At 50.7% G+C, this 27,742-nt stretch overlaps 10 protein-coding genes across 10 annotated transcripts; 2 read left to right on the forward strand and 8 right to left on the reverse strand.

Moving 5' to 3' along the window:
* Positions 1 to 206: 206 nt before the first annotated feature.
* Positions 207 to 5,136, forward strand: T310_9419 (uncharacterized protein; the record flags this gene model as incomplete). The annotated part of the gene is made up of 6 exons (XM_013468117.1): positions 207 to 3,188; positions 3,251 to 3,376; positions 3,457 to 3,683; positions 3,739 to 4,034; positions 4,094 to 4,845; positions 5,056 to 5,136. 6 exons carry the CDS (start codon positions 207 to 209, stop codon positions 5,134 to 5,136), a joined length of 4,464 nt encoding a protein of 1,487 aa, XP_013323571.1.
* Positions 5,137 to 5,712: 576 nt separating this feature from the next.
* On the forward strand, positions 5,713 to 6,943 carry T310_9420 (Thioredoxin-disulfide reductase; the record flags this gene model as incomplete). The annotated part of the gene is made up of 3 exons (XM_013468118.1): positions 5,713 to 5,734; positions 5,799 to 6,698; positions 6,756 to 6,943. 3 exons carry the CDS (start codon positions 5,713 to 5,715, stop codon positions 6,941 to 6,943), a joined length of 1,110 nt encoding a protein of 369 aa, XP_013323572.1.
* A 1,149-nt stretch (positions 6,944 to 8,092) lies between these two features.
* T310_9421 (Flavin-containing amine oxidase) lies at positions 8,093 to 11,383 on the reverse strand (the record flags this gene model as incomplete). The annotated part of the gene is made up of 2 exons (XM_013468119.1): positions 8,093 to 10,386; positions 10,471 to 11,383. 2 exons carry the CDS (start codon positions 11,381 to 11,383, stop codon positions 8,093 to 8,095), a joined length of 3,207 nt encoding a protein of 1,068 aa, XP_013323573.1.
* A 1,804-nt stretch (positions 11,384 to 13,187) lies between these two features.
* Positions 13,188 to 14,036, reverse strand: T310_9422 (Dephospho-CoA kinase; the record flags this gene model as incomplete). Its single annotated transcript, XM_013468120.1, has 1 exon — positions 13,188 to 14,036. The coding sequence occupies one exon, from the start codon at positions 14,034 to 14,036 to the stop codon at positions 13,188 to 13,190; it is 849 nt and encodes a 282-aa protein (XP_013323574.1).
* A 979-nt stretch (positions 14,037 to 15,015) lies between these two features.
* T310_9423 (uncharacterized protein) lies at positions 15,016 to 15,923 on the reverse strand (the record flags this gene model as incomplete). Its single annotated transcript, XM_013468121.1, has 3 exons — positions 15,016 to 15,139; positions 15,374 to 15,664; positions 15,727 to 15,923. 3 exons carry the CDS (start codon positions 15,921 to 15,923, stop codon positions 15,016 to 15,018), a joined length of 612 nt encoding a protein of 203 aa, XP_013323575.1.
* A 1,102-nt stretch (positions 15,924 to 17,025) lies between these two features.
* On the reverse strand, positions 17,026 to 18,108 carry T310_9424 (uncharacterized protein; the record flags this gene model as incomplete). Its single annotated transcript, XM_013468122.1, has 3 exons — positions 17,026 to 17,070; positions 17,224 to 17,665; positions 17,735 to 18,108. 3 exons carry the CDS (start codon positions 18,106 to 18,108, stop codon positions 17,026 to 17,028), a joined length of 861 nt encoding a protein of 286 aa, XP_013323576.1.
* A 747-nt stretch (positions 18,109 to 18,855) lies between these two features.
* T310_9425 (lipase) lies at positions 18,856 to 19,919 on the reverse strand (the record flags this gene model as incomplete). The annotated part of the gene is made up of 4 exons (XM_013468123.1): positions 18,856 to 19,164; positions 19,225 to 19,558; positions 19,610 to 19,778; positions 19,832 to 19,919. The coding sequence occupies 4 exons, from the start codon at positions 19,917 to 19,919 to the stop codon at positions 18,856 to 18,858; spliced, it is 900 nt and encodes a 299-aa protein (XP_013323577.1).
* A 2,067-nt stretch (positions 19,920 to 21,986) lies between these two features.
* T310_9426 (uncharacterized protein) lies at positions 21,987 to 23,559 on the reverse strand (the record flags this gene model as incomplete). The annotated part of the gene is made up of 5 exons (XM_013468124.1): positions 21,987 to 22,659; positions 22,718 to 23,130; positions 23,192 to 23,259; positions 23,314 to 23,433; positions 23,499 to 23,559. The coding sequence occupies 5 exons, from the start codon at positions 23,557 to 23,559 to the stop codon at positions 21,987 to 21,989; spliced, it is 1,335 nt and encodes a 444-aa protein (XP_013323578.1).
* Positions 23,560 to 24,926: 1,367 nt separating this feature from the next.
* On the reverse strand, positions 24,927 to 26,691 carry T310_9427 (Hexose carrier protein; the record flags this gene model as incomplete). Its single annotated transcript, XM_013468125.1, has 4 exons — positions 24,927 to 26,083; positions 26,140 to 26,440; positions 26,495 to 26,532; positions 26,604 to 26,691. 4 exons carry the CDS (start codon positions 26,689 to 26,691, stop codon positions 24,927 to 24,929), a joined length of 1,584 nt encoding a protein of 527 aa, XP_013323579.1.
* A 445-nt stretch (positions 26,692 to 27,136) lies between these two features.
* T310_9428 (uncharacterized protein) lies at positions 27,137 to 27,742 on the reverse strand (the record flags this gene model as incomplete). Its single annotated transcript, XM_013468126.1, has 1 exon — positions 27,137 to 27,742. A coding segment is annotated over one exon (606 nt), but the record flags the coding sequence as incomplete, so codon positions are not given.

A 27,742-nucleotide genomic window follows, 5' to 3' on the forward strand; every position in this document is an offset into this window, starting at 1 on the left:
TCTTGATACACAGTTGTTTGACCTCCGAAATGGTTGCAGTTTGTCAAGTCAGGTCACATTTGCGCTAATATCCCATCGCCCAGATCTTTACTCGCGACTATCAAAACATACTAGCCTCGTTCGCCGATCGCAGACACTGAGTATCCACGAAACACAATTTCCATTTCATCCCACCTCATTTCTTAGCGATCCACCGCCTGCGAACTATGGCAACAACAGCATCTCGACGGCCCTCGGTGTCGGCCAATGGTGATTATGTCTCACGCCAACAAAGAGCAGGCAATGGGGTGATCCGCACATCTTCGACCCGGCGACAACAGAGCACCGGGACAGGTGGACCGGCTATGGACTATCAGGACGACTATCAGAACGCGCCTTCCTATCCCCCCGCAGCTCCGGAAGCGCCCAGGGCTCCCCCAATTTCCTACAGAAATGGCTCCGCTCCCGCATACCACGGCCATGATTCTCGGTCATTCTCCTCAAGAACGAGAGACTTACCATCTGAGGATTCTTTTGGGCCTTCTGATGATGGCTACGATGCTACTAAGACAACCAGAAATGATAAAATACCTTATCAGCGACCTCCCGAACCCAGGAGGGCCAATACCCAACCGTTACCAGACGATGGCACTCCTGCGGCGGCCATGTCGTCGAACTCGCTGAATCAAAGCCAGCGGTCGCGGAAAGCCTCGGATGCTGTTTCCCCCCATGGATCGGGAACTCGAACGGCTTCACTGAGTCGCTCGAGCACCGTCCGTTCCGCAAATGGCGAAACGCGTCTGTCCGCGGATCGATCTCCTCTTCAACAGCTGGAAGTGACCCTTCAGGGGCTCAGCAAAGAAGAAAAAAGAGCGCGTGTGGTAGAGGCGGAAATGCGGTTGAAAGAACAAATTGCTCGTCGCCAAAGCCAGCGTGCAAGCCGTGAAGAGGGCTCGACGTCCTCCAGAAGGACAGGTGCTGATAATGATTCCACAGCTGCAGCGTCAAGCGTGGAAGACCAAAAATTGGATAGGAGTGTGGGTTCGAAACAGAGTGACGTACCTCGCCGTAGCACCACAGTCGAATCGAAACGTCCGGAACAGGCGCATATATCTGCAGCTCCTCAGGATAGAGGCAGTCAAGACTATCAATATGCAAGGAAACAACCAGCTACTACTCGCACGCAAGCTCCCGTAGATGTTCAATACGCTTCGGTTCAGGCTGCGAGGCAGCCTCAGTATGCTTCAACGGAAGATGATGGGAGAGCTGCAGAGGCCGCAAGGGATACTGGCCGGCCGCAAACTGGATACGAGTTCCGCTCGTACAGCATGGATAATTCGTTTTCTGCGGGACCTTTTCGGACTGAGAATACGTCACATAGAGCAGTCTTGAATCAGCCATTTGCCGGGGGTCCTGCCACCTCTGCGGGCGTGGCACGGACGAATAGCAAGAAGTTGCAAAAACGACGAGGTCCTGAAGATGAGCAACAACGTTCTCTTGGACATGATGGCCAGCAACTACCACCCAGAACGCAGGTTGACCAGACTATTGGCCTCGGTAGCACCAACCCACAGGATCCTGAACGGACGGCTTTTCATAGCAAGGAGGCGGCTGGACCCGACCAGGCACCAGCTGGAGTTACGCTCAACAAAGCTCCCGATCATCAACAGGACACGAAGAATGATCGTAATGACGAGACTACTCCATCACAACAGAAACCGAAGAAACAAACGGTCTCCTTTGATGTTCCACCACCCACGCCACCTCCGCTGTCAGAATGGCGGGACGCCCCTGTGGCGCGTTTGCGCCTCGCGAATAGGGAATTTGAACATTTTGATGCAGATAAAGGCAAAGCTTGGTGGGAACGAGGCGGCAGCTCGAATCGGAGACAGAGCAGGGCGCTACCGAGTGACTATCGGAAGCCGCCGCCAAAAGTGAACGAAAGGAGCCGGTTCGAGCCACCCTTGTTCTTAAAGTGTGGGCCATTGCTACGGTTTCTAGGAATCAGAAGAACGAAGGTTGATGGGCCCAGTGGTCCCATCGAGCAAGAGGTCTGGCGAGGCAGTATCATGATCGTGACTGCTGACTCCCGTTCCTCTTATGAGCCTCCACCTACCTTACGACTCTTTGCCCAACCCATGGATCTTCTGCCGCCTCCGCCTAGGGAGATCAGCGGGGAGGAAGGCGTTCAGCTACCTCCGGAATATGTTGACCCAACGGCCGGACTCATCAAAGTTGGACGCGATGGGCGAAAACTGTACGTCAAGCCCGTTGATCATGTTGATGAAGCAGTCGATTTATCACGAGTCGAGAGTGAGGATGGGCTCTACGAGGAGTCTCCTAGCCCCATTGACTACAGCAGTGATGGCCCGGGAAAGCCAGTTCCAACTAACCGGATTCACCCTATCGATGGAGAAAAAAGCGGGCAATATGAGCAGATTGAAGGATTCCGGCTGTATGCTGATCCGGCAAGGGACGTGACTTTCTGGAGATTCAACATTGAAGTAGAACTGGGAGACAAGCAGGAGCGCATTGCCTACCGCATCAATGAAGGACCGGCGATTGGGTTCTGGGTACCTGGCAGGGGCCAGTCTATGAACATTATGTTTCATTCTGGCAACGGGTTCGGCTTGTCTGTCGATCCTAACAAATTCAGCGGCCCAGATCCTCTGTGGAGAGATGTCCTCAATGAGCACCAGACTCGCCCATTCCATGTCATGATCGGCGGTGGTGATCAGATCTATAACGATAACGTCGTGCTGGACTCGAAACTCTTCCAGGAGTGGACACAAATTAAAAACCCCCAACAGAAATATCACGCACCATTCACCGCTGCGATGAAGGCGGAGCTGGAGACCTTCTTCTTGGAGCGGTATGCCATGTGGTTTTCGCAGGGTCTGTTCAGTCTTGCGAACTGTCAGATACCGATGGTCAATATTTGGAATGATCACGACATCATTGGCGGATTTGGCTCGTATCCCGACCCCTTTATGAGGGCACCGGTCATCTCTGGTTTGGGAAATGTAGCGTACAAGTACTATTTGCTCTTCCAGCATCAGAGCGTACCAGAAGAGACCGAAGCAGACGAGCCCAGCTGGCTTCTTGGAGCTGACCCGGGACCCTATATCCAGGAAAAGAGCCGGAGCGTGTTCATGTCTCTCGGGAAAAATGTGTTCTTCCTGGGATTGGACTGCCGCACTGAACGGATGGTGAGTGCTCGTATTGATGAAATCAACTACAGAGAAGGATTTCCGCTGACTGTCTGACTTAGCGGGATGAGATCTTGAGTGAGCAGACTTGCGATCTCATCTGGGATCGGTGTCACCGCGAGATTGTGAAAGGCGAAACGAAGCATTTAATTGTCCTTCTAAGCGTTCCTATCGCCTATCCCAGACTTGTGCGTTGCCCAATGTGCTTTTCCTTGGACTTGATACCTTTTTTGTCAACGTATTTGAACGAGTGCTGATCTAGATCTAGGTGTGGCTCGAAAATCTACTGTTTAGCCGAGTAATGGATCCCGTCAAGGCTCTGGGCAAAGCAGGGATATTTTCGGGTTTGCTTAATAAATTCGATGGCGGCGTCGAAATGCAGAGCAGTCTGGATGACCACTGGACGGCCAAAATGCACAAGATCGAGCGAACGTGGTTGATCGAGGATCTGCAAGACCTAGCAGCGGACAAATCGGTCCGGGTTACTATTCTGAGGTATGGCCAAGACCCTCCCCAATCTATACCAGGTTCGTAACTGACAGTATGAAAGCGGCGACGTCCAGTTGGCAGCTATCGGACAGTTCTATTCGAATCCGAAGCTGAACGTGGCCAAGGACAAGGACTACCGATATATGCCGAACGTTATCTCCTCAGCGATTGCCAATGCACCAGCGCCTGAGATGCTGTCGGATGTCCTCAACAAGCGCAACAAGATTCATCATATGGATTCCAATACGGATGAAGACATGATTCCTATCTTTACGCATGATGTGGACGGTAAACCGCGCAATAACAAGCGACTGCTCCCGCGACGGAATTGGTGCTCCATCCGAGAGTATCAGCCAGGTGAGCGGTGGCTACTATTTGCGTCTGTCTATGAATACATCGTCTGACAAGCATTGCAGGGTTAACTCCTCCGTCGACCCCTCCTGAGCCAGCTTCTCCGCCAACGCCAGAACTCGCGCCGGGCAAATTACGAAGGACTCTGTCTCTGGGCCGAGGAGAAAACCGGGATAACCCTCGCGGGGGTCTGCTACGACGGCTTTCGCAACGTGGCCCCCCACCGACCAAAGACTTCAATTTGGAAGGGGCAAGGCAGCGCCGTGTCAGTATGGACGGACCTCGCCCGCCGGCTCCTGGGACGGGCAACAGCTATTTCCCTGCACCAGAAGCATCACGGCCGGCCCCTTTCCACCGCCGCCCAACCAACCTGAGCCAGAAGGCCGCTAAGAAGGCAACTGCGGAAGGCAACGATGGTTTGGGCGCCTACATCAATCTCGAAGGCGGGTTAGATATTACTTTAAATCTGGAGGTTAATCCCAAAGATCCCTCGGGTATCACAACGCCGTACAGACTGCTTGTACCTGCATTATGGTACGATGGCGGGTATGACCCACAGCCCACGCGGGTCGTCAAAGGCTGGAAAAAGTGGCTGGGTCGCGGTAAGAAGAAGAATGATGTTGCGCCACCCGATGAAGGCAGTGACGGCGGCGAGGATGGCGGCAAGTATGAAGAGGATGAGTTCTCTGAGAGCGAGGAAGAGGCGCCGTCATCCCATTTTCCCCAGCATATTCCTCAGCGGACTCAGGGCCAGCCGCCAGAAGGGCTGATTGATAACGAACTGGAGATTTACCGGCCGAAGAAGAAATGGTTCAGGGTGAGATAGTTAACAACAACGGCTCTTGCAAGTGGGTCGTGGTCTATGATCAACAATTGTGATTACTTGTCACCTCGATATCCAGACCGCTCCTTCACACGATCGATACCCATGTTTCTTTTCTTTTCTTATGCTTGTAACTTTTTTTTTAATGGTCAAGCATCGATTCACTGGAAAATGACACGTTATGATGTTATGATGTTATGATAGTCAGGCGCTCCTGGAAATGAGAAAAACTGGCTGATGATCGTCGTCCTGATTGTTAAATATGCGATTAGACAATGCCTCTGATTGCCGGAGAGGTGCGTAGATGATGACATGGCCGACGGTTCTCGAAGGGGCCTGCGCGATCGGCGGAGGTCGAGGCCAGCGCCGCTTTCTAATCACGGCGGGCAGGCCTCCACGTGACCGGTCTCGAAACGATCTGATTATTGAGATAATTCCCGAGATGATCATTCCAGCGACGCTTACATTAGGTGGCTAGCAGCCCACATTGAACTTAATAATACTCGTCTCTCGTCCCATGCTGTGATCCCTGGTCGACCCTGGCCTTCTCCGTCTCTGCGCAACGCTCCTGTCTTGCCTGATCGCGTTGCATCTCGGAATAAATTTCATTTCCCCTCCCAATCTGCCACCCCTCACGCCTCCTTTCACCCCTTCCCATACCCCGCCAGCCTTCAGATAAAAACCACCACCGTGTTTTCCTCAGCCTTTCGTCGCTTTCCTCTCTCTTCTTTCCGCTCCTCGCTGGGTCTATCTGCTGCGGCCGCTTCCTCCCTGCAGCAGAACACTTCGCCCTCCTCTTCGACCCTTTCTCCCTTCTCCGGGACGCCACGGCGCCTCAATTCGGACGTGACGTCTAAGAAAATGCCGCATGCCAGAGTAGTCAGTACGTCTTTGTCTGCACTTCTCAGACTAGCAAGATGATCTGCTTTGCTAACAATGTACTTCAGTTATCGGGTCGGGCCCCGCCGCCCACACCGCCGCCATATACCTGTCCCGAGCGGAATTGAAGCCAGTGATGTATGAGGGCATGATGGCTAACGGCACCGCTGCGGGTGGGCAGCTGACCACCACCACCGATATCGAGAACTTCCCTGGATTCCCAAACGGAATTGGTGGTTCGGAACTGATGGAGAACATGCGCAAGCAATCTGAGCGCTTCGGAACCGAGATCATCACTGAGACGATCACGCGGGTCGACCTCTCCCAACGCCCCTTCAAGCTGTGGAAGGAGTGGGCGGATGGCCCTAATGACGAGCCTGCTCACACGGCGGATGCTGTCATCATCGCCACCGGTGCCAACGCCCGCCGTCTGAACCTCCCGGGAGAGGAGAAGTACTGGCAGAACGGAATCAGCGCATGCGCCGTCTGCGATGGAGCGGTGCCCATCTTCCGTAACAAGCCTCTCTACGTCATCGGAGGTGGTGATTCGGCAGCAGAAGAGGCCATGTTCCTGACCAAGTACGGCAGTCATGTCACGGTGCTGGTCCGCAGAGACAAGCTGCGCGCGAGCAAAGCCATGGCCAAGCGCTTGTTGTCTAACCCGAAGGTGACCGTCCGATTCAATACCGTTGCGGTCGAGGTGCTTGGGGAGGATAAGCCGAACGGCTTGATGACCCATTTGAAAGTGAAGGATGTCATCACCGGGAAGGAGGAAGTCGTGGAAGCGAATGGTCTCTTCTATGCTGTCGGCCATGACCCGGCGACGAACCTGGTCAAGGGACAGGTCGAATTGGACAGTGACGGGTATATCGTCACGAAACCGGGCACCAGCTACACCAGCGTTCCTGGTGTGTTTGCGGCGGGTGACGTTCAGGATAAGCGGTACAGGCAGGCCATCACCAGTGCTGGTAAGTGAAAATCCCTTCTACCTTTCTACGCCTTTCACTACTGACACTCGTTTTCAGGGTCTGGCTGTATCGCAGCCCTCGAAGCCGAGAAGTATCTGGCCGAAGCTGAAGAAGCTGCGGAGGAAACGCCTGCGGTGGCTACGGCTGACGGTTCGACCATCGCGCCGGCTGCGGTGGGAGGCACGGAGCCCAGGAAGGACGACAAGAGTGCCGCACCGGAATACAAGTCGAACCCGCTGTTGTAAATTCGTGCTGCAAAGCAACTTCTTATAATCAACATTGATGATCATCATCAACGTCATCAACATCATCCTTATCGATAGATAATCTGAACTTCATCCTCCCTAGACGACACGACGGGTTGGTTTTTCTTTCCCTCACTCTAATCGACTGGATCCATTGTTCATGTTCATGTTCATGTTCGAATCTACGCATCTCCCTATATTTTATTATTTTGTTGCTTGTTAGAATCCCACAGAGAGAGAGAGACACACACCTAACCTAACGTAATTAGCCAAGGCGCTTTGTTAGACATAGAAGAAATAAAGGACGAATGAAAGAATAGAGCTACCTAAACTACAGCTTACAGCTTCTGATATTTGTCCCTGTCTTTATCGAGCATTGCATTACATTGCATTACATGCCATGTCATGCCTGTCATGTCTGTCATATCTTGTCTGTCGTTTTCCATTAACTAAAACTAAAACTAAACTAGTTAACTACCTAAGTTAACTTACAACTGTAACTCCGCAAGAAACTCAGTAAGGTCAAACAAACATCTTGAAAGAAGAAAAAGCGTAACTGAACTAACTTACATGGTGAATTAGAAGACAAGAGAAGACAAGAGAAGAGAAATAATACAAGAAAAGAAAGAAGCCAAAATGCCTCCCTCCTCCATCAGTTTCAGTTTCAATCCCTTGAAGAAAAAAGAATAAAAAACTGAGGATACATGTAAAGGCAAAGGAAGGGGGAAGAAAGAAAGAATTGATGGATGGTTTGACCTTTTTTGAATTTTTTTGTGATTTTGACTTTTTGATGGGATTTTTGAAAAGAAGAAGAAATCAAAACAAGGTGATGATTTCAAGAAGAAAAGGGAAAAAAAAGCAAGAATCGAATGATGATGATGATAATGTAGACAGACATGATTGACAAGAAGGTAACTCTTAGTGAGTTAATGTGTCATGGCACGTTTTTCCGTTTTCAACCCGACTTTTCTCCCTCTTTTTTTTTCTTATCGCTTTTCTTTGCTTTCGCTTCATTTTTTTGGTTCTTCGTTTTGTTTCGTTTATGGACATACTTCGTTCACTCTCGTATTCCCTTGCGTTGCATTGTTTGCTTTCTCTCATTCGTGTGGAGTAATACTCCTCGTAAGAGTACTCGTGCTGGATCGATCGTCACTTTGCAGCTGCAGCTTCGCGCTCCGCTCGCCACTGCTCGAACGGATTCGCTGCCATCCAACGATCTTTCGCCTCCTGCCTGCGCTCCCACTCGTCCATCCGCTCCTTCCACCGGTCCAGCATCTCCGTGTTGGTCTGTCGGTTCACCGCCATCTGGTCCAGGTACGGCCGCTTCACGTCCTCGCCGGCTTCGCGCCACATCTGGCCCAGCGCGGCGCGGATTTCGTCACGCGCAGCTCTCGCGTTCGGGTTGTTCGTCGCGGCTCGCTTGGCCTGGTCGCATTGCTCTCTGGCTCGCTGCCAGTAGTCCTTCTGGAAGAACAGGAATGGGTTCAGGGCGATCTTGGCGGGGCGAGGTTCGGGTGCTCCAAGTTCAGCGTTGATGGCTGCCTCCATCGCTTTCTTATACTCCTGGTGAAGAGCAGTCTCCGTTGGCGACGGATCGTTGGGTTGTGTTTGGGTCTGGGTTTGGGTGTGGTTTGGTGGGTGGTCATTATTATTGTTGTTGTTTGAAGGCAGTGCAGCGGTAGAGACCTTAGACGAAGGAGGGTTCTTTCTCTTCCGCTCAGGATTGGATGTCGACACGGATGTTGACACTGCTGAAGCGGTATTACTTCCCTTTGCAGGCACGAGCGGTGTCGGTACGGGAATCGGCCCCTGGATCTTTTCGATGATTTCAGCAGCCGCCCGTAGACCAGACAGGTATGCGCCGTGCACCGTCGCAGGATGAGTCCCCCAAGTGGCCTCGCCCGCAAAGTGTAGATTTCCAACAGGCTTGGCGAGAAGGTCATAGTCCCCTGGTCGTGCCTCAGCAGCGACATATGAGTAGCTTCCTCGAGTGAAGCGGTCAGATGCCCATCGCGTGACAATCGTCTCCAGGGGATCCGGTACTGCCACATCCTTGAAGATGGTGCGAAGTTGAGACATGGCCTCTGCGATAATATCTGCGTCTTTCATCGTCTCTACCTGGTAGGCTGCTTCCCCAGCCAACAACGCAACCAGAACGGGCAAGCCAGTTGTTTTAACGCAATTCCAGACCAAGTAGAACCGCCCGCGGTTGGCTGCGTAGTCCTCCTGTACTAGGCTGTCGGGGTTGTCGGCCTCTTGCAACAGTCCAATCATGTCCTGGTCAACGTCCCAAAATGGCTTGTCGAAAACCAGTACGACTTTGTTCAAGAGACCAAAGCCAAGCCGGTCGATGACCTCCGTCTTCCACTGTGGCAGAGGAGGAACAAACTCCACGGTTCGATGCTTCAAAGTGCCCAGCGATCCCGTGAATACCACCCGATCTGCTTCGATTGTCTCGCCGTCTTCGCAGTAAACGATCGTCTTGTGGTTTTTGGAGGATGCATCAGAAGGATCGTAGGCAATCTTTGTAACGATCTTGTTCGTGCGAACATCGAGTTTTGTAGGAAATCTCCACAAGCCGCGAGGCACCTGCTGATAGCCTCCTATTACCTGACTGTGCTCGCCTTCGAATTCGTTGCCCATATCATGGTCCCATCCCGAGAGACTGAGCTTCCCGAGGTTCGCTGCTGTCGAATACTCCAGGTTTGCAAAATGCCAATTCAGCAGTCTCATATCCTTGGGAGTCAAAGGGAGTAGGCGCTGGTACTGTTTGACGCCTTCGTCCATGACAGCGCCTAATGTCTGCTTGGGAACCGCTTTGGCCACATGCTCCAGGTTTATGGTGTCCTTGGGAGAGACACCATCCCTCAGCTTCCACCCCATATTCTGGCATTCCATGGCTGCTGGTTGTTCCTCGGCAGGCCCTGAATCGGGTTGCTGCGGTGGGTTTGACGGTGCGTTGCGCGCGGTCTTGTGGCTGACGCCACGACGTTGACGAGTCGCTGGGAGCAACAGTTCTGTTTTGCCAGCGGCACGGGCTTCCTCATACTGTCTGACGGTGACTCCATCGTCTGTGGACACGTCTCGGCCGCAATCGATCAGTTTGCGGTCACCTTCCGCGGTAGAGTCGATGACTGGCTTATCACGATAAAGGCCTGAGCGGTCGAGCACTTGTCTGTAGAGTTTTTCGTCCATCGCATCGTGCTCTTCGTCGACCTTGGATCCGTCGATGTCGTAGATCGTCGTAATATCACGCAGTAAGTGATAACGGAGAGCTAGCTGCGCGCGGATAATTGGATCCAAGGGATTCCCGTTGAAACCCATGATGATATGGGCACCCATCTCAGCTGTCGGTCTCAGACCAGGCGGTAGATCTGTTTTCTGGTGGCTCTTCAACGGGTAGGAATAGATCCGACCTCCAATCCGGCGTCTGCCTTCTAGTACTATGACCCGGGGAGAGGTGGTATTGTCGTAATAATGGCTGAACAAGCCCTCTAGTTGCCTAGCACACCCAAGGCCTGACATACCCGCTCCGACCACCACAATCACGGGGCCATCTTTGCGACGCTTACGCTTAGCTGGAAGGATCGGCTTGGGAATTTCGACACATCCGTAGTTGATGTACCCCTTTCGAACCAGCCACTCGTAGGCAAAAGAAGCCAAGTTCATCCAGCGAAAATCCTTCGCACAACCAAGTGCCTCTTCTTTTGTAACGCTGACCATGGGGTTGCGCGTCCACAAGCGCAGAATTCCATTGCGTATGTTGAGATAGACTGTGACATGAAGGTGGCACAGCTTGTCCTGCAAAGCTTCCTGTTCATCCTTGTGCAAGGCGTACGGATTGAGTCGAGATGCATATGCAGCTGTGACGCATTGGTGGGCATAAACTGGCCCTGGGAGCCTCGAAGGAATCGACGAGCGAGGTTTGTAGTTCTCGAACTCAGAAGAAACAGGGATCGGCTTGGGCGGAGGAGTAAGAGTAGATTCCAAACCCGCGATCAAAACTGTCGACGGAGACGCAGATTTTTCTTGTGGGAGAGGTGATATCAGTGATGCAGATGTCGCTGAATCATTTGGTGTATTGAGATTGGTGGTATCAGAGTCCAAGTCGCGAGACAAGCGATACGTGCTCTGCGAGGCACCCTCGATGCTATCCTTTATGGTCTGCTTTTGATGAGACTGTAGCAAAGAACTCTCCACAGTGCCTCCATTTAGGCCATTCCGAACATAAGAATCATGCTGCCTGGAACCTCGGCGTCTTTTCGCCGGAGGGACTTCAGGATCTGTATCGACGGCAGAATGACCATTAGACAAGAGAGAATGCGACGTGGAGTGCCCATTGGCGTCTCTCTTTTCATCCGTCGGCAACGTGGTCAAGCGATTTCGATCATCAGATGGCTTGAGCAAGCCTTGAGTTCCAATAGATGAAGCCCCCTCCATGCCTGCCAGCAAGGCTCTTGTATGCATAGATCAACTATGCGGTTGTCACGAGAAAAACAAGAAGACAAACAAAAGTAGGTTCAAGCCAGCTTGATCCAAACAGTGTATGATGCTCCTCAGAAACGCGAAAAGAAAAACAGGCCCATTCTCCAGACGAAGCAGCGATATCAAAAGTCGAGCTTCATAGTGGGTCCTTTGTATGTAGTTTTTCAGGTATTACCGCACAATGGTTCAATCGTCTTGATCGGTCGACTCGTTTGACATTTAAGTATCCTGATAAATGATTAGAACAGGAGAAAAGGTATGAGAAAGAAGAAAGAAAAAATCAGACACGGAGAAGAACAGTCAGACGAGGGAGGCTGGGGATATAGATAGGCGGGAGGTGGACTTGCCTGTCCGGGTGACGGGGGTCGACTCGACTTTTACCCCCTTTGGCGAACGAGAATACCCCAAAGGCGCCCCACTGTGTCTGGAACAATAACATCAATTCATTCAATCGTTCACTGACGGCATGGGGCCCTCATTATCATTGTTGTTCAACAATATCGGGGCAAGAGGAAATCCCTGCGACGGTCCCATCATATTCATTGCGGTGGTCCATTCATGCCATTGGTCTAGCGTATTTCTCAGTCCGAAGTGCCCGCTCTGGGACACCGCCTCGACGACCACTTCACTCACCATCCTCGAGGGCAGCGAGCTGTCAACAGCAGAAAAGTCTCGATGCGATCGACGGTTCCCTAGCACGTGCGAGTCTTGTCCTGACTGCATGCTTCTGCGATGACCTATACCCCTGCGGCTGATGGAGCCACGTACAGTACAGTACATACAAGTGGAGTCGAACGATGCTGTCGGCGCTGATATCTCCAAAACAGTCTCTCTAGACAAGAAAGCAGGAGAATGAGAGTCAAAATAGCTACAAAATTTGCATGGATTCGGACATGTAGCATAGTAATATGATGCGTGCCTGCTGCTACGTGTGCTAACTCAGATTCTGCAGAAATTCGACACTTCTCTCTGATCTCAATAACATCAGTTTTCGAAGAAATGATTGTTTTCACACCGATCCAGAGACCTATCTGGAATTCCATAGATGCTCTTTATCCCAATGATAGCTGACAAGAGTGATAACCCATAGGTGGACAGACATGTTATTGCTCGACATAGGTCAGAAAACTCACTCTGGCTATAAATGACCAATGATGCTAGCTGAGAATATTGGCATGGCATACAGGTGCATCCGGATGAGAGGGTCAAAGAGGCTGTCAACATTCATTGCTCCGCCATCTGCACCAGAATACTACACTATTTGATGCAGCAGTCAGGTATGTCAGTCAGAGAACAAGTGTATTTGGATACTTTTTCTGACATGAGATATAAAAGGCACTTTTGATAATAGCTAAATTCCAAGTGCCACTTCCAGGAGCTCCTCTGCCATGGATTTCGCCAATCGATGACAATCTTACGTGACAAAGGTCAACAACATGTACTTTGCGCCGTGGATATAATGGAAGAGTCTGTGTACAAATAGCTGCATAATGCGAGCCTGCGGTATGCTTCTGCACCAGCATCTCTTTCCGCTTGGATTACGAGTATTCTTGTCCAAGAAATCGACAAGATGGCTGTTATTGTAAAACGAGTCCAAGAATCACCCAGTGTTAGCCACACAATTCTAGCTGTATCTTCCCAGAAGACCTAGGACTGTCATGATCATATTATTCGTAATGGACAATTGTCCACTCCATATATTACCAAAGGAAAAAAAGACATTATTTACAGGGTTAAAAAAATAACACTTCAAGTCTTTCTATAGACTCGCTTTCTCCCGTTTCTTCTTCTGATCCCAGCTCCTCTGAAGGAAGAAATTCACTGCCATATTCCACACCGCAGCAGCAACACCCAGCGGCGGAGCAATCAATAACAACCACGACCACCACCGCGGACTGTACTGCTGGATGGTCTGCATCGCCTTGTCGACCTCCCTCGTCAGATCGGCCTTGTCGCCATCGTTCCAGACGACGATGCCCCGGGCGCCCTTGTCCTGGCCGCCACCATTCCGGAATCTCGCCTTTTCGACCTTCTCACGCACGTCGACCTGACTCCGGACCCGATTCTCGGCGTCTTCGGCCGTGAGATGGGGGTCGCGTGCGCGCAGTCGCTGCATCTGCACCGCCGGATCCTGCACTCCGACAACCATCACCGTCCCGCAGATCACGTCCATGCCGCTCTCGAACAGCAGCGGCACGTCCAGCACGACCGCCCACTGCCCGCATAGGTAGTGGTACGCCAGCGCCTTGTACACTTCCCACCGCACGGCCGGGTGGACGATCTTGTTGAGCACCATCCGGTCGCGCTTCCGCTCCTCGCTGTCGCCGAAGACGCGTCGGCCCAGCGCGGCGCGGTTCAATGGTCGTAGTTGCTGTTGTTGTTTGCTGTCGCTGCCATCTGAGCTGTTGTCCGCCGGCAATAGCAGGTCCGGCGTGCTAGGCCCGAAATACTCGACAATGGCTCGGTAGCCCGGCGTGCCGGGCTCGACGACCTTGCGCGCGAGGAGATCCGCGTCGATGATAGGGAGATTGTGCGGCGGCGACGAGAGCAGTCTGGAGACGGTCGATTTGCCGGTGGCGATCGAGCCGGTGAGACCGATGATGAGCATTTTGATTGATTCTAAGGACAGGAAGAAAGAATTGGATTATTAGATTGGATTGGATTGAGCAGGAGGGGCAGGGCAGGCCAGATTGGCCCTTGGTTTGGGAGCTGGAGCTGGAGTAGTTCGTCGCCGTTGATAGTGAGGAGACAAGAACCCGAGTCCTTTTGGGAAGTCAACAAATTGTACTGTACCTAATCAAAAGACCGCGCGACGTAGGGATACGGTATCTGTATTCACTGGTTCATATTATTCGACACATTCTATTATCATTATTGTTATTGCGACTGGAACAATAAACAGGACAGCAAAACAGCATGAGTGCATATCTTACTCCGTACAGCAGTAGGTCCTAACGTCATCGAATCAAACCAGACAAACCAAACCGAACCTCGGCTAGCTAACCTATGCTGTCCGGATGACCTTATTGGCTATGCCAGGCCTGCCATGCCATCTTTCTTCTCTCTTATAAAATTATCAATACCACAAGCACTTGACGATCAGGATGGGAACATGAGACAAAAAAGAAAAAGAAAGAGAAATAGAAATGGAAAAGGAAAAAAATACGGAGACAAAGACAAAGACAAGAAAATGTTATGATTGGCTCAGATATGACCGGATCTAATCTCTCTCAAGTGTACTGTACAAATAGACCCTATTTCAGTCCAGAAATCTCTTGTAGATCGCTGCTTTGACGCCAGTCTCAGCCTCTTTGCGGATATGGTGGTATCCAGGTACCATCTGTCTGTCTGTGGCTTAGTACTAAAGAAATTGACCTGTAACGAAACGTCGCAGATTGGAAGCTTACTAGTCATTCCTCGATGGTTTTCCCGGTCCATTTCCACTCATGAGACCGAATCTTTTCTGCGACACGCAACATCCCAGCGAATTAATAGTGAGTGGCGAGTGTCGAACTAACCGCTTTCGTTTGTAGCTACTGTTGCTGAGATGCTCAGACGACAATGTTCTTGTCAAGATGACCTCATTCTCAATTTCCACTGACTGTCCATCCCATACCGAAGGCAAGCACATCGATCGAATTTTCGGTAATGGGATCGCCTTCTTCTGGGGGAAGCATCTCCTTTGAAGCCCGAGACAGGCCTACTAGAGATCTGAATAACGTGTCAGCACTCCAGCCAGTAGATAATTAGTTATGGATCCGAGACATGCATCTGTTTCTTGGACTGATCATAGAATATCTGCTCCGTTTCAGGTTCAAAGAATACATAGCCTTGAAGTCGTATGTACCTTCATGTGGGGAAAGACGTTAAAAATTTTTCAGAAAAGATTCTGCAATACAGCAGCATATTCAACGCTGGTCGCATGTTCCATGTTGATAAACTTACTCAAGGATCAGGATGAGTTGGGTTCGGATGATCCTTCGATCTTCCTCATATAGGTCCTCGAGGATCTCGATAACGCTCTTCCCTCCGACTTTTGACATGACGATGACACGTAAATACCCACCAGGGAATGGATGAGTATTGTTTTGACGAAGCTCCTCACTGTGGAAAAACCTAGGTGCCACTCCGGTAGGCGAACAGACTCTCAGTGCTTTGCATTCAGTTTCAAAGTTTCGTTTAGCTGTGACTTGAATGCTATCCTTCTTGCTTTGACTAAGTCGAGATGGATTCTGTCTGAAATGGATCTATATGTCAGCAGAGCAATCACAGTGCGAGTACCAAGCGTACAGACGTACTGAAAACGAAGCTTCAGGACGAAAGCGTCCGTGCTACCCGATTTGGTAGCTTGAAAGACGGCCCAGCGCTCATTGAACTCGTTGCTTTGCTTTTCAGAAAGAATCTCCTTGAGCTCGAAGTTCTCACCATGGACGGTGAGTGTTTGGCCGATATGTCTATCTAGCGTAAGGCCGTCTTGGAACCGGTAGGACGGCATCTTGAATGACTTTTGGTGACCGGAAGAATGTTTACAAGATTCTCAGACTTGGTCATATTTCTTGTGTAAAGGAATATGTGTGTGTTATCTTTGGGATATCAATGTAAGTGAAGGACTGTTCAGAGCTGTCATATGATTCAGGCAGAAGTAGTCCTGCTCTACCTCATGATGACACCCTAGAATTGTTTAAACTATAATCTTGGTAATGAGTACCTTAAATATGTCTTATATATAATTCCTGTTCTTGGACTGCTCAACTAAAAGAAAATACCATAGTATTTCTAGTCATAATTCATCCTATTCACCTTATTAAAGCTGCAGTGTCCAAATAGCTCCCTAGGAATACTATTATAGCTATTATATATAGGGCTTAGTTAATATAGAAGTACGGAGTACTACATACGCCGACATCTAATAGTAAGCTATTTTTTAAACGAACTAAGAGGCTATACTTATATAGGCCATTACGACTGCCTAATCTGCAACAATACTGCAATTTTACGCCAGTACTAGAGAGAACTGTCTCCAATCGCTCATTATATAAATTTGCTCTATCAGGCATGCGCCAGCATGCATCTATATGAGATGGTATCATACAAAATCCATAACGATCCAGAAATACAGGTCCACTCGAAGGTTGATGTCCTACCTGTAGTCAGCCAAAATATACCAATGCCTCCATTGCGCACAGCTGCATCACGAATTGAACCCATGCAGTAAGCTTCGTTGCTGGTTCCGCGCGACAAAAAAAAAATGTACTCTTTCGAAGATCGTCTCCCTTTTGTACATATAGACGGGAGAATCAGTCGCATATTCCAAGCGTAGATGTCCAAACAATAGCTGTCCAATATTCCGAGGACAGTCAAGAATATATGGTCAGAGGCTAGCAATGCTGTAAGCCACAGACCATTGTGCACTGCCTGACTCTAGCCCGGGGACTGGTTGCCGCTGTTGCTGCCGTCGTTACAGCGTAGAGATAAACGACAGGCTAATCAGAGAAAGCCTGAGCACGGTCCTGACCTCATTCTCTGATCAGAATTCTGGCAGCCCACCCTTGCTCGGGTCCTGGGGCTGCCCATTCCATCCTTTGTACGGCCATCCTTCAGGCAATGTCGAAAACGGCGGTAGAACATATCGTCCCTCGCAACTGTCGATACTGTTGCAGGTGAGATCACACAAGCCAAAGACTTTGCAATAACACTCCGAAGCGGCAGGACAGTGGATTGGCTCCTTTCCGAATATCACTACCCACAAGCTTAGTGCTGCAAATAAGAAAGCTTTCCTTTGGTGACAAACTTACTATGCCATGAATATTCCATGATTCTGCCACTGAGATCATCTTCCAGTGGCGTTTCCAGAAGCCACTTCCTGTAGCGCTCGTACTCGCTTTTGGCCGTTCCCGGACCTTCCATCTCGTCACGCCAAACTGCGCACAGCACGACACGCCAACCGCCTCCGGTACTTCCACGCCTGGAAAGAGCTGCATGAAGCCAGTTTTGAAGTATTCACCTGCATGAACATCCTCCCGGTGAAGATCCGTAAAGGGGTGGATTTCCTCTGGGCAGCCAAGGATCCAAGCACAACGCAAGTTGACATAGCCCTGTTCTTGCAGGTACGGTATCTGGAGGTTCTCGATCATGGGTCTGCCGTCATAGTACGGATCATCGTTATGCCATTGGTACCGCTGCGAATGGATAAAGAGCATATACTCCGGTAAATGGTCGTAATTGTCGATGATGTATCTGCAAATTCATCGATTAGAGATCTTGCATCGCCCGTATCCTTTGCAAGCCGAAAAGGAAAGAACATACGTCAGATATACCATCGACTCCCTTCCCTTGTTCTTCTCGACCGTCAATTCGGCACTTTTATCATCCACAACGTATATGCTTTTGTGCCAGTTTGGGAAGAACTCGAACAGCCACGTCGTATTGTCCGTCGTCATACTGGCAACCACCAGATCTCTCTCAACGCCCAGCGGGGGCAGAGGGCCGGAAAGCTGGGATGCGAACTGCTCACCAGCAGGCCTCGTTTTCACAGTCTTGCTGCCCCTTGGTGCCGAGCCCTGACCACCAACAGGTGTGTGCATTACGAACCAGTATATTGCATACAGGATTAGTGTTGCGAGAATCGTCGGCCTTGCTCGACGGTACAGACGACATCCCCGCGTAGGCGACGCGAACATTGTGGCATGGAAGGGCAACGACCGGGATGCCGAGGTTAACTCCGGAAACAATAGAGGACCAGGTCACCAGGGTCAACAATTGTTTCAATCATTCGGAAACTGAACGGGGAAGAAGAATGCACTCTGGCGGCAAAGGATATGTTGTGACATGCGCAGCAGATCACCAACCAATTTTACTGATAAGGCACATTCCGCGTAGCGTATAGAAGGAATATAAAGCATTAAATCAATGACGCATGATGATCAGAACAAGTGAAATTCGCATCCAAGGAAACCAACACAGCCCCCAAACAAGCAGTCGTGAGCACATGGCAGAACTTGCAAGGCGACGGACTAGTGTTGATTGGCGTCAACTAGGGCCGCGCTTGCCAAGCCTATCAGGCCGCCATTTCGTCATAGACCCGCTTGGGCTGGCACCAGTGACCACAGTGCTCCGCAAATATTCCGAGCTTCCAGCACTCGTCTCATCGATCGCTTAGATTTATTCTTCGTTCATCTCGTATTTGTACTTCCATCAGCTAACAGAAGACTGAAGATTTCCACAAATCAGTAGATCTGGCTTATCATCTCGCTTACCCGCGCTACACAAGGTCCTTTCTTCATGTCAAACCTACGAAACACGGTAACGTTGAATTTTCAAGGAGTATCCCAAACGCTATATATACGTTATATACTTCATAATGCTATATATATGTCTCTTGGAAATCCAAAACTGGCGCAGTTGCTGCTATTCCAAGGTCAAGCTGATCACGAACATGCGCTAATGGGTCCAAAGTACCACCGATGAGCATCAATGTCAAGGCCAGCAGGGGTGCCGTCGTTGCCTGCAGTGGAGTCGACGCCTTCGATGACCTCGATGTCGGACGGTTGAACAGTTACATTGTTCCCTGAGGTGATCCAGTACTCTGGGCTCGGTTGGCTGTATCCAAAACTCCTGGGAGGCAGCTTGGGGACAGGGTCATCGGAATGCGTGACGCGGTAATTTGTGCCTCCGGATTGCGTGGTGATGAAGTCTGCGAGCGCGGTGTTACCGACCCGGGGGCAGCCATAATTGTACTGCAGTTAACCGGTCAGTCTTTCCGCTCGATGATGACGACGCCCGTGCCGGAAACTTACGAGGTCAATATTATATCCGCTCTCTCTAAGAGAAACGGCTCCAAGTGTAGCCAAGGCGGCTCCGAGACTGTGGCCGGTGAAGACCAGCTTGTAGCTGGGATGTTCGTTGACGGCCGACGAGATTTTGGATGTCAGAGTGCTGGCGACTGAATTCCAGGATGAAAGGAACCCATCGTGTGCTTCACAGCCGGAACAGATGGCAGAGGCATCGACCAGGTCAGCTTCCAGGTCAGCGATCCAGTTTTCGAGAGTCTCTGATCCCCGGAATGACAAGACGATCAATTGATTCGTCGAGTCGAGAGCGAGAAAACCCGTCACATCGCCAGAGCCAATGCTGACAACACGTCAACATGTTGGTATCAACAATCTTTTCCGTGACACCCACTTGTTGAATGAATACAGGATGGTTGCTCCAGCCTGCTGGACCAACGGGCAATTGCCTGCGGAGCAAGAGATTGCCGTGCCGGCAGAGGCCTCATTGTTAGCTGAACAGTACGCAGCCGCCGAGTACTGCTCGAAAAGATTGAGCTGGTCGAAGAGGTCCTGAGAAACATCTGAAGGATGTCAGCAGGTCGCACAGGGTGTTCTCTCCGTCATGCTTCCTTACCTCGACGGCCCAGTTCAACAGGAGCAGCCAAGACTGACGCAGTCAGTCCGAGGGCAGCAATGGCCCGCACAGCGGCCGATTTGAACATTGAAACTGTCTATCACAACGCACAGCGTATATAAATCGAACGCTCCTGGACGGATGCCAGCAGAACTGATCCCAGCGTATACAAAATGTCTGATTAGATCGTGGGGGCCATCATTCTACAGGACGGGGAGGCCCTATTCTTATGTAGTTCCTGGCCAGCATCGGCCTCAAGCAGCTGGCCAAGAGTCGGGGTCAAAAAAGCATCCGAGATCAAATTAGGTTGCATCGTGACTGATGCTAGAATGAGGGGCTATGAACATGCTTTTTTCATTTTGGGTGTAGGATACAATGTTAGTTCACGGTTTAGTCCCTTACATCCGAATGATCTGTGCAGGTGACGAAGAAAAGATCAGGAATGCATCGAGATTCGAGATGGTGATTGGCGAGCTGGATCATGACGAGAGGCCTCCAACTGACGGCTTGCAGCTATTCCGACCTTGATCGAATCATCGAATAGGCTGGCTGGCGTCCCCAAGAGGCCAAACCGTCACGACCCACCCGATCACCGTATCTCCATCGGAGCATAGAGAACTCATGCGTGCTTGCAATTGTTCTTGTGGTTTGACGTTGACGACGTCCACTGAGTAATCTATGCTATGTAAACCACATTTGCTACCTTCATTATGAGGATAGAAGTTCAGAAGACTACCAGCAGACATTTGCTTGATTGCAAGTGCCTCGATTACACTTGACCCCGCTAGATAGCGGGTTCGAACGGACGACTAAACCGCTACCTTTCCTGGGGAGGTATCTACCGGTAGAACGGATCGATCCAGGATGCAGAATTTCAAGCCGTTAGTTTATCCGGAGGGGTTGTCTTAGTTTAAGTTCTATTTAAACTCAGAACTGTGCGGTGGTTACCGACGGGACCAATGGATGCAAATCAACAACTTTGTTTTTCTGAATTGTTGTCGAAAGTCTAACCAGATAACGCTATATCTCCGATGCGCATGCAGTAACGCCATTGATGGCATTCAACCATCCCCAGGTGTGCGTAACCCATACATACATGGGAACGAAGATGACATCTCTTGCACTGCAGACTTTCAGAGTAATTGTCCTGCAAATCTCGAAAACGACTGATTGCCGATGTAGCTATTACTAATTATATCAGAACCTCTCACCGCTCAACATTTATTATCATTCGACAATAAAAAATCGAACAACAAGATATATAATCAGTCAAAATGATGGGTGCATTGACAGCATCACGACCTACCTATCCAGCCACATAGTTATATACCTGCATACACTACTGCATGTAGAGTAGTATAAGGTGGTCAAAGCGAAATGGATTGTGGTGCAATTGGCAGGTCAATGCCGACGACAATGCATTATGGTTATTTAGCCTCGGGAATCAATGTAACCTGCCGTCATCCATGGATATCCAGGTGACTAACCACGTGCATAGTTCTTGTCACTTCGTCTTCTTTGATTGGTGGGTAGTTTAGGTAAATATATAGAACAAACAGCAGAGAAAGAAGCTTTGTGGGTGGTAAAAAAGAGGGGAAATCTAAAAAGAGGGAGGGAAAAATAATGAAATGAACAACGTCGGGATGTCACTGTTTTTGTCATGTGTCATCTGTACCTATCATAAAGCTTGTTTGTTTGTTGTCAAGGGGCGAGAAATCATGCGATTACGTATGGACCCCATGGATGGAAGGCTTATACAGACTTCATTTATATTATCATTGAAATTATTAGGTAGTATATATAGGTATTCTGTTCAGTTAAACTCCACTACATGGATCATACGCTACACATCTCAATATGTTGTTTTACCTGTCAAAAAGTAGATGTTCGCGAGGAGTACACCGCTAATAAGTAATTAGTTGATAATATATAACTTCATGGCGATATCTGCATGTTTGCAGAATTGATTTATTATCAACCCCTGCGTTTCTGTATATATGCACAGTACAGTATACGAGACAATCCTGTCATACATGATACGGGGCTTGACCTCATCCATATTTGCTCGTCTGTCTGCTTGTACGGCGAGAAATGGTTGAATAGAAGTGATGGTATATTGTATATACATCCTTCATGCGTATGTCTACCTGCCTACCTACTCTCCTCTGGCCCTCTTCGCAACCCCCAACTCATCAACAATCTCCATCTTCAACACCGGGTCCATCCTCTTCTCCAAAGGCCAGTCCCCCCAAAAGTCCTGCACATGCTTCAGCACCCGGTGGTAATGCGGCCCATTCCCCGGCTGGATCTGCCCGATGATGCCTGCGCGGTCCGACTCGACGCGCTGCGGCACGATCAGCGACCGGCCCAGGATGCACTCCAGGCCCTTGAACGCAAAGTCCATCGCCTCGCGCGAGCCGCAGGGGATGCCCAGCACGTCCAGCATCTGGATCTTCGTCTGCGGGAATTGCTCCCGCAGGTAGTTGATGATGTTCGGGTTGTATGACCCGCCTCCGCCGAGGTAGATCTCGTCGATGCCTCCCTCGGGAGCCCATCGCCGGTATCCGTCGGCCAGCGACTGTGCGGTAATGCGTGTAATTGTCGCGACGCAGTCTTCTGGCGTTGCGCCCTTGGCCAGCATGCGTTTGCAGAGATCTTCGCTAAAGTTATCTCCGAACGTCTCGCGACCCGTGGTCTTGGGAATGTCGTGCAAGAAGTACGGCCCTTGCAAGACTTCGTCCACGATCTCCTGGTCGATCTTGCCTGCAGCTCCCATCTCTCCGTCCTTGTCGTACTGTTTTTCGCCATTGGTGAAAAAGCGGACGGCCCTAGACAACGTCAGAATTGTGCTCAGAATTGAATCATTGCTATATCGTATTCGCCTACCCATCGATAAAGACATTGCCAGGGCCAGTGTCGAAATCGTATCCCTGCTTCACGTCGCCTGCCGGAAGCATGGTGATGTTGGCAATGCCCCCGATATTCTGCACGGCGCGGTTCAGCGTCGGATGGGTCGCGCAGAGCCCGTCGAACGCCACGAACAGCGGACAGCCCTGTCGACCCAGCGCGACGTCTCCCACGCGAAAAGCCGAAATGGTCGTGACGCCCGTCTTGGCCGCAATGACGGAAATCTCGGCCATGTCGATGTGCGCCCGGATCTGGTCGCCCTCGAAGAGTTCTGGTAGGGGCAGATGCCAGATGGTCTGGCCCTGGCCGGCGATCACGTCGACTTCGTCCTGCAGGTTGAAGCCTTGTTCGTTGGCGAACTGGATGATGGCATCGGCGGTGAAATCTCCAAGCTGGTCGCATCAGTCAGTCAGCATGTATCCTAGCCTATCTCATAGAGAGGAAAAGTCCCACCTGCATGTTGACAATGGCGATTTCCTCAGGTGACGTCTTGTTTTCTCTGATGAGACGCATCACGCGTTCTAGGTTGCAAGTCAGCATATTCAAGAAGTAGACTTGGATGTTGGTAGACTTACTCTTCAGCGGCCCATCAAACGGCACCTCGCCGTACCGCAGCAGCTTCATCTTCAAGGGAGCCGCTGGGCTCTCCTGGGTGAAGTGGATGTGCACAATGTCCAGGCCATCCATCGACGTGCCTAGAGTCAGAGTGTCAGGAATACGATTCAACAGAGGCAAAAGCTGTCAATGGCATTGAACTCACCTGCACACGTCCCAATCACCTTCAGACTCAAAGGTTTTCCATTCCACTTCTCGATCGCCATGTTTGCAGTGATCGTCTTTCAACCGCTCAATGCCGAACAAAGGTATATACAGAAGTATGTAATTTAGGTGCAGTTGACTCAATTTCAGCTACAGCTAACAGAACTCAAGACTGGAAGTCGGAAATTCAAAGACAAGAAGATCTTCTCCGTCCCTCAAACACCCTTAAATATGAGGGCAGTGGAGGAGAGAAAAGAACTGAATGCCGAAAGAAACCGGTCCTTCCATGATATGGACCCAGTGATCCGGTGGACACGAAACGAGCGATAACAACAGTACCTGTACTTTTTCCATCGAGCTATGCCGCTTACTTGGCTGGATCAATCAATCAATCAATCCACAGGAATCAATAGATAGGTTAGAAATGCATTGGCTGGAAGCTGATGTCCAGGGTACTCCGTACCTCTACATACCTTGTCGGTAGTGCAGATACCGGACCAATAATGATGCTTGCTGGCCAGAGCTTCCCTCCGATCCACTGAATTAGTTTGATCCACTTCTCCGGGGTATTTCCTCGGAAGGCATTTTCCTTCCGGAGACAATACCAGACCAAACCTATCCGAAATCTGAATTCTTGGTGGAACCTGACTGACTCCACGGGGAAGAGAGGTGAGGAGAGGAGAGGGCCTGAGCTGAGCTAACTATTTACTTAGGCAGGCAGGTAGGTAGATTCAATAGTAGGTGGTAGGTTTGAAACTGTCACTTTGTCTGACTTTATGTTGTAATACAGACTCAACAGAAACGTTGTATAAATATATATATGGATAGCTTCAGGTTGATAGTAATAAAAGAATAGCCCAAATCCAAGTCCTCACTTTGTCTGGAGTCTGAAAGTCTTCGCGGAACATGATTTGTCTGCTACGGGCACAGAGAGATACCTAAGCTGACCTGACCGGGAAATCGTCATTATCTTACCCTGAATTCTTATGCAGCATGGGTTTGGTGGAAACGTTATCAGAATAGGAAAATCCTTATTTGTCCGAATTCCTCATGCAACATGCTTTGGCCAGGCCAGAGAGAGCTCTGAGTTGACCTGACCTGACCTGATTAAGTATCTGTCGACTTTTCCGAATTCTTAGTCTTATCTAGACCTTGGCGGCAAGGTTATGGTTTTATGGGATCTGCTTCGACAGGGAGACTTGGATTCGGACTTGACAGACTGAAACTCTTACTTTACACGGTTTCTTTTATGTGGGCCTCAGGGTGGACATCGCTGAGTCCTCGCTGGGTGTAGTACTAAGATTAGCATGAATAATCATAATATCCAGGGTTATTTTTAAGTGCCACTCAGTTATTTCTACTCTACATCTAATCCATTCAATATACACAACACATGCACACTTCCCTCCTCTCGTGATGATGGTTTAATTTAATTGTTTTTGTCAGTAACAGACACAGCCGTCTCAACTTGCTGCTCATCCGGCGCTGCCTTCTCTCCATATTCATGCGTCTCCAGACCAAGAGCCTCCCGAGCCTCTGCCGCCGTGATATTCCGTGGCATGCGCTTCTCGTTCTTGACGGGGTCGCCCGGCGTCGCGAAGATGACGTCCAGCTCCTCCAGAGATCGCTGCTTCGTCTCCACGAGGAAGAAATAGATGATCGGGATGAAACACGCGTTGAAGACCGCATAGATGATGTACGTCTTCCAGGCGATGTTCGCGAAGGCTGGCGGGATCGTCATCACCACCACGAAGCAGAAAAGCCAGTTTGCTGCCGCGGCGATCCCGTTGATCTGCGCCCGGCATCGCAGCGGCGCGATTTCCGCGGAGTACAGAAACGGCCCGCCCACCCATGCCAGACCGAAGAACGTGTTGTAGAGAAACAATAACCCCGCCGCGGCCAGCTGGTTCGGCCGCGAACCCGTCGATAGGAGGATCGGGATCACGATGAAGCAGGCCGTCATGCCCGTGACCGTGATCAGGAACGCTCGTCGACGACCAAGGCCTTCGATCAAGAGAACCGACAGCAGAGAGCAGATGGCGTATTCCGCCCCGCCGCATGCAGCAATCAGATGCGACATGCCTGCATCCAGGTCGAAGCTGTCACTCAGGATCTGGTTCGCATAGGTCGACACCAGGTTTATGCCTGAAAGCTGCTGCGCAGCCTGAATAAAGAAGGCCAGGCACACGCGGCGAAACGTTTGTGTCTGGCCGTTCTGGAAAAGCTCCTTGTAGGAGAAAGGAGCTTCGGACTTCTGGGCCTCAAACGAAGCGATAATGGCCTCTCGCTCTTCCACTAGCAGCGGGTGGTCTTCCGGCAGGCCACGCAGCTTCGCGAGGTTGTAGCTGCCTTCGGCCAGCATCCCATGCTTGATGAGCCAGCGGGGGGATTCTGGCAGGAACATGATGAAGCAGAAGACGATCAAGGCCGGGATCAGCTGAATGCCAACCGGTCCCCGCCACTGCGTCTGACCTTTGGCAAAGAAGAAACCGTAGCCTACCCATTGCCCGCAGGCCACTCCGCTCGTCTGCAGTCCTCCTTCGATCATCACCCATCGGCCTCGCGTCTTTGGTTTCGCGCATTCGCCTGTAGAGTGTTAATACAACGACTAATTATGAATTCGTCATATGCCGGTTTCATACTCTGCCATGTCGGGACTGTCGCTATTTGAAGCCCCAGACCGATCCCTGACAAGACGCGGCCCACGCCCAGCTGCGCGACATGCCAAGCAGACGTTTGTAGGACGCCGCCCACGACCATAAAGCCCATTCCAATCCAGACGGTCGCACGTCGGCCCAGTCGGTCTGCGTAGAGCATGCAAAGGATGGACCCAATCAGCGCACCGAGCTCCAGCAGCGCGATGATGATACCCTGGACATTTGCATTCTTCGTTTCGGGAAAGACGGAGAGGAAGGGTTCCTCTGTAATGACGCCGCCCATGACCTATAACCGAAATGTTAGGGAATCTTGTCTACTTGGATACGGTATTGGACATACACTCATGTCGTATCCGAATAGCCAGAATGCACATGTTGCTGAATTGATTAGCACACAATCAAAGAAAGAAAGGAAAGAGGGGAGGAGATCGGGTTTTCGAATCACTTACCGATAGATGCAACAGCCATCTGCAGCGGGAAGCCGCTCAACCCTCCAAGGGTCGCAGTGTACGGCGTTAACCTTGTAGAGAAAACCATCTTGACACGCAAAAAAGTACTACCACGGCCAAAAGACACAATGATCTCTCATAGGTGAGAATTGACCTCTTCGTGTTGCTCGTGGCCTCCAGACTGTTTATGTCTGGAGATTTATATACTGCGCACCGGACGCAACAATCACGTTTTGCGGAGAAGCAGATAGCCCGACCGTTGTCTCCATGTTTTCCCCGGACATTTTCTTCGTCCACCCGCACGTTCTGATTCGACAGATCCAGCAACAGATCGTGGAGGATGGCTCCGAATCCCAGGGTTCTGGGGTGACGGGCCCACCTTCCTTCCGAGGAAAGTGTACCTTTGTCCCCATATCTGAGCGGCAAAACGGCTGAAAGGAAGTTCGCCAAGTCAATAATATGGGGAAACCTGATATCATGGCTTTCCCACACGCCAGTGCGCCACGGCAGGAGATAGTTGATTTCGGGAATGATTATATCTCCAGGTTGCTCTCTTTCAAACCCTTCGTCTCAAAAATGCGCAACAAAAACTCCCCGATCCTGTGACGAGGTCCGATTTCCTCGGAAACTTCTCTCCACGTCTGGCCTCGCTGTCGAAGAGGAGCCGTCCACCCCCACCAGTCGAGAAGGGCGTCGATGTTGTGTCGCGTGTTCCATCCCGTTGCGGCCTGGATGTCTTCGAGGCACCCCAGCAGTGCCTTCCGCCGAACCCACCCGACCAGCGCCATCCCGGCCGTGTGAAGCAATTGCACGGCGTTGGCCCAGTTGATTGCGCCTCGGTTAGTGATGCTGTTGGCAATCACCCGCACGACGTATATCTCAGCTATCTCCCCGTTTCGCACCAGTCTGGCCGCCCGTTCCTGGTGGCTGCGTTCTGGCCGGGCCAGAATGTGCAACAACCTCGCGAGATCGAACATCTGCATCGCCGCACTGACGGCTTCGTTGATGTATGACACCGACGGGAAAGGGTTTTTCTCATTGCTGGGTTCGGCGTCGAGAACGGCCAACGGCTGGAATTCGAGTGGCTGCGATTGCTCGTGCAGCTCGATGCGCTCTCCCAGCTTCTGCCATCGCTCGAA

This window comes from Rasamsonia emersonii (assembly GCF_000968595.1).
Source record: "Rasamsonia emersonii CBS 393.64 chromosome Unknown ctg1118621762124, whole genome shotgun sequence".
Classification (NCBI taxonomy): domain Eukaryota; kingdom Fungi; phylum Ascomycota; class Eurotiomycetes; order Eurotiales; family Trichocomaceae; genus Rasamsonia; species Rasamsonia emersonii.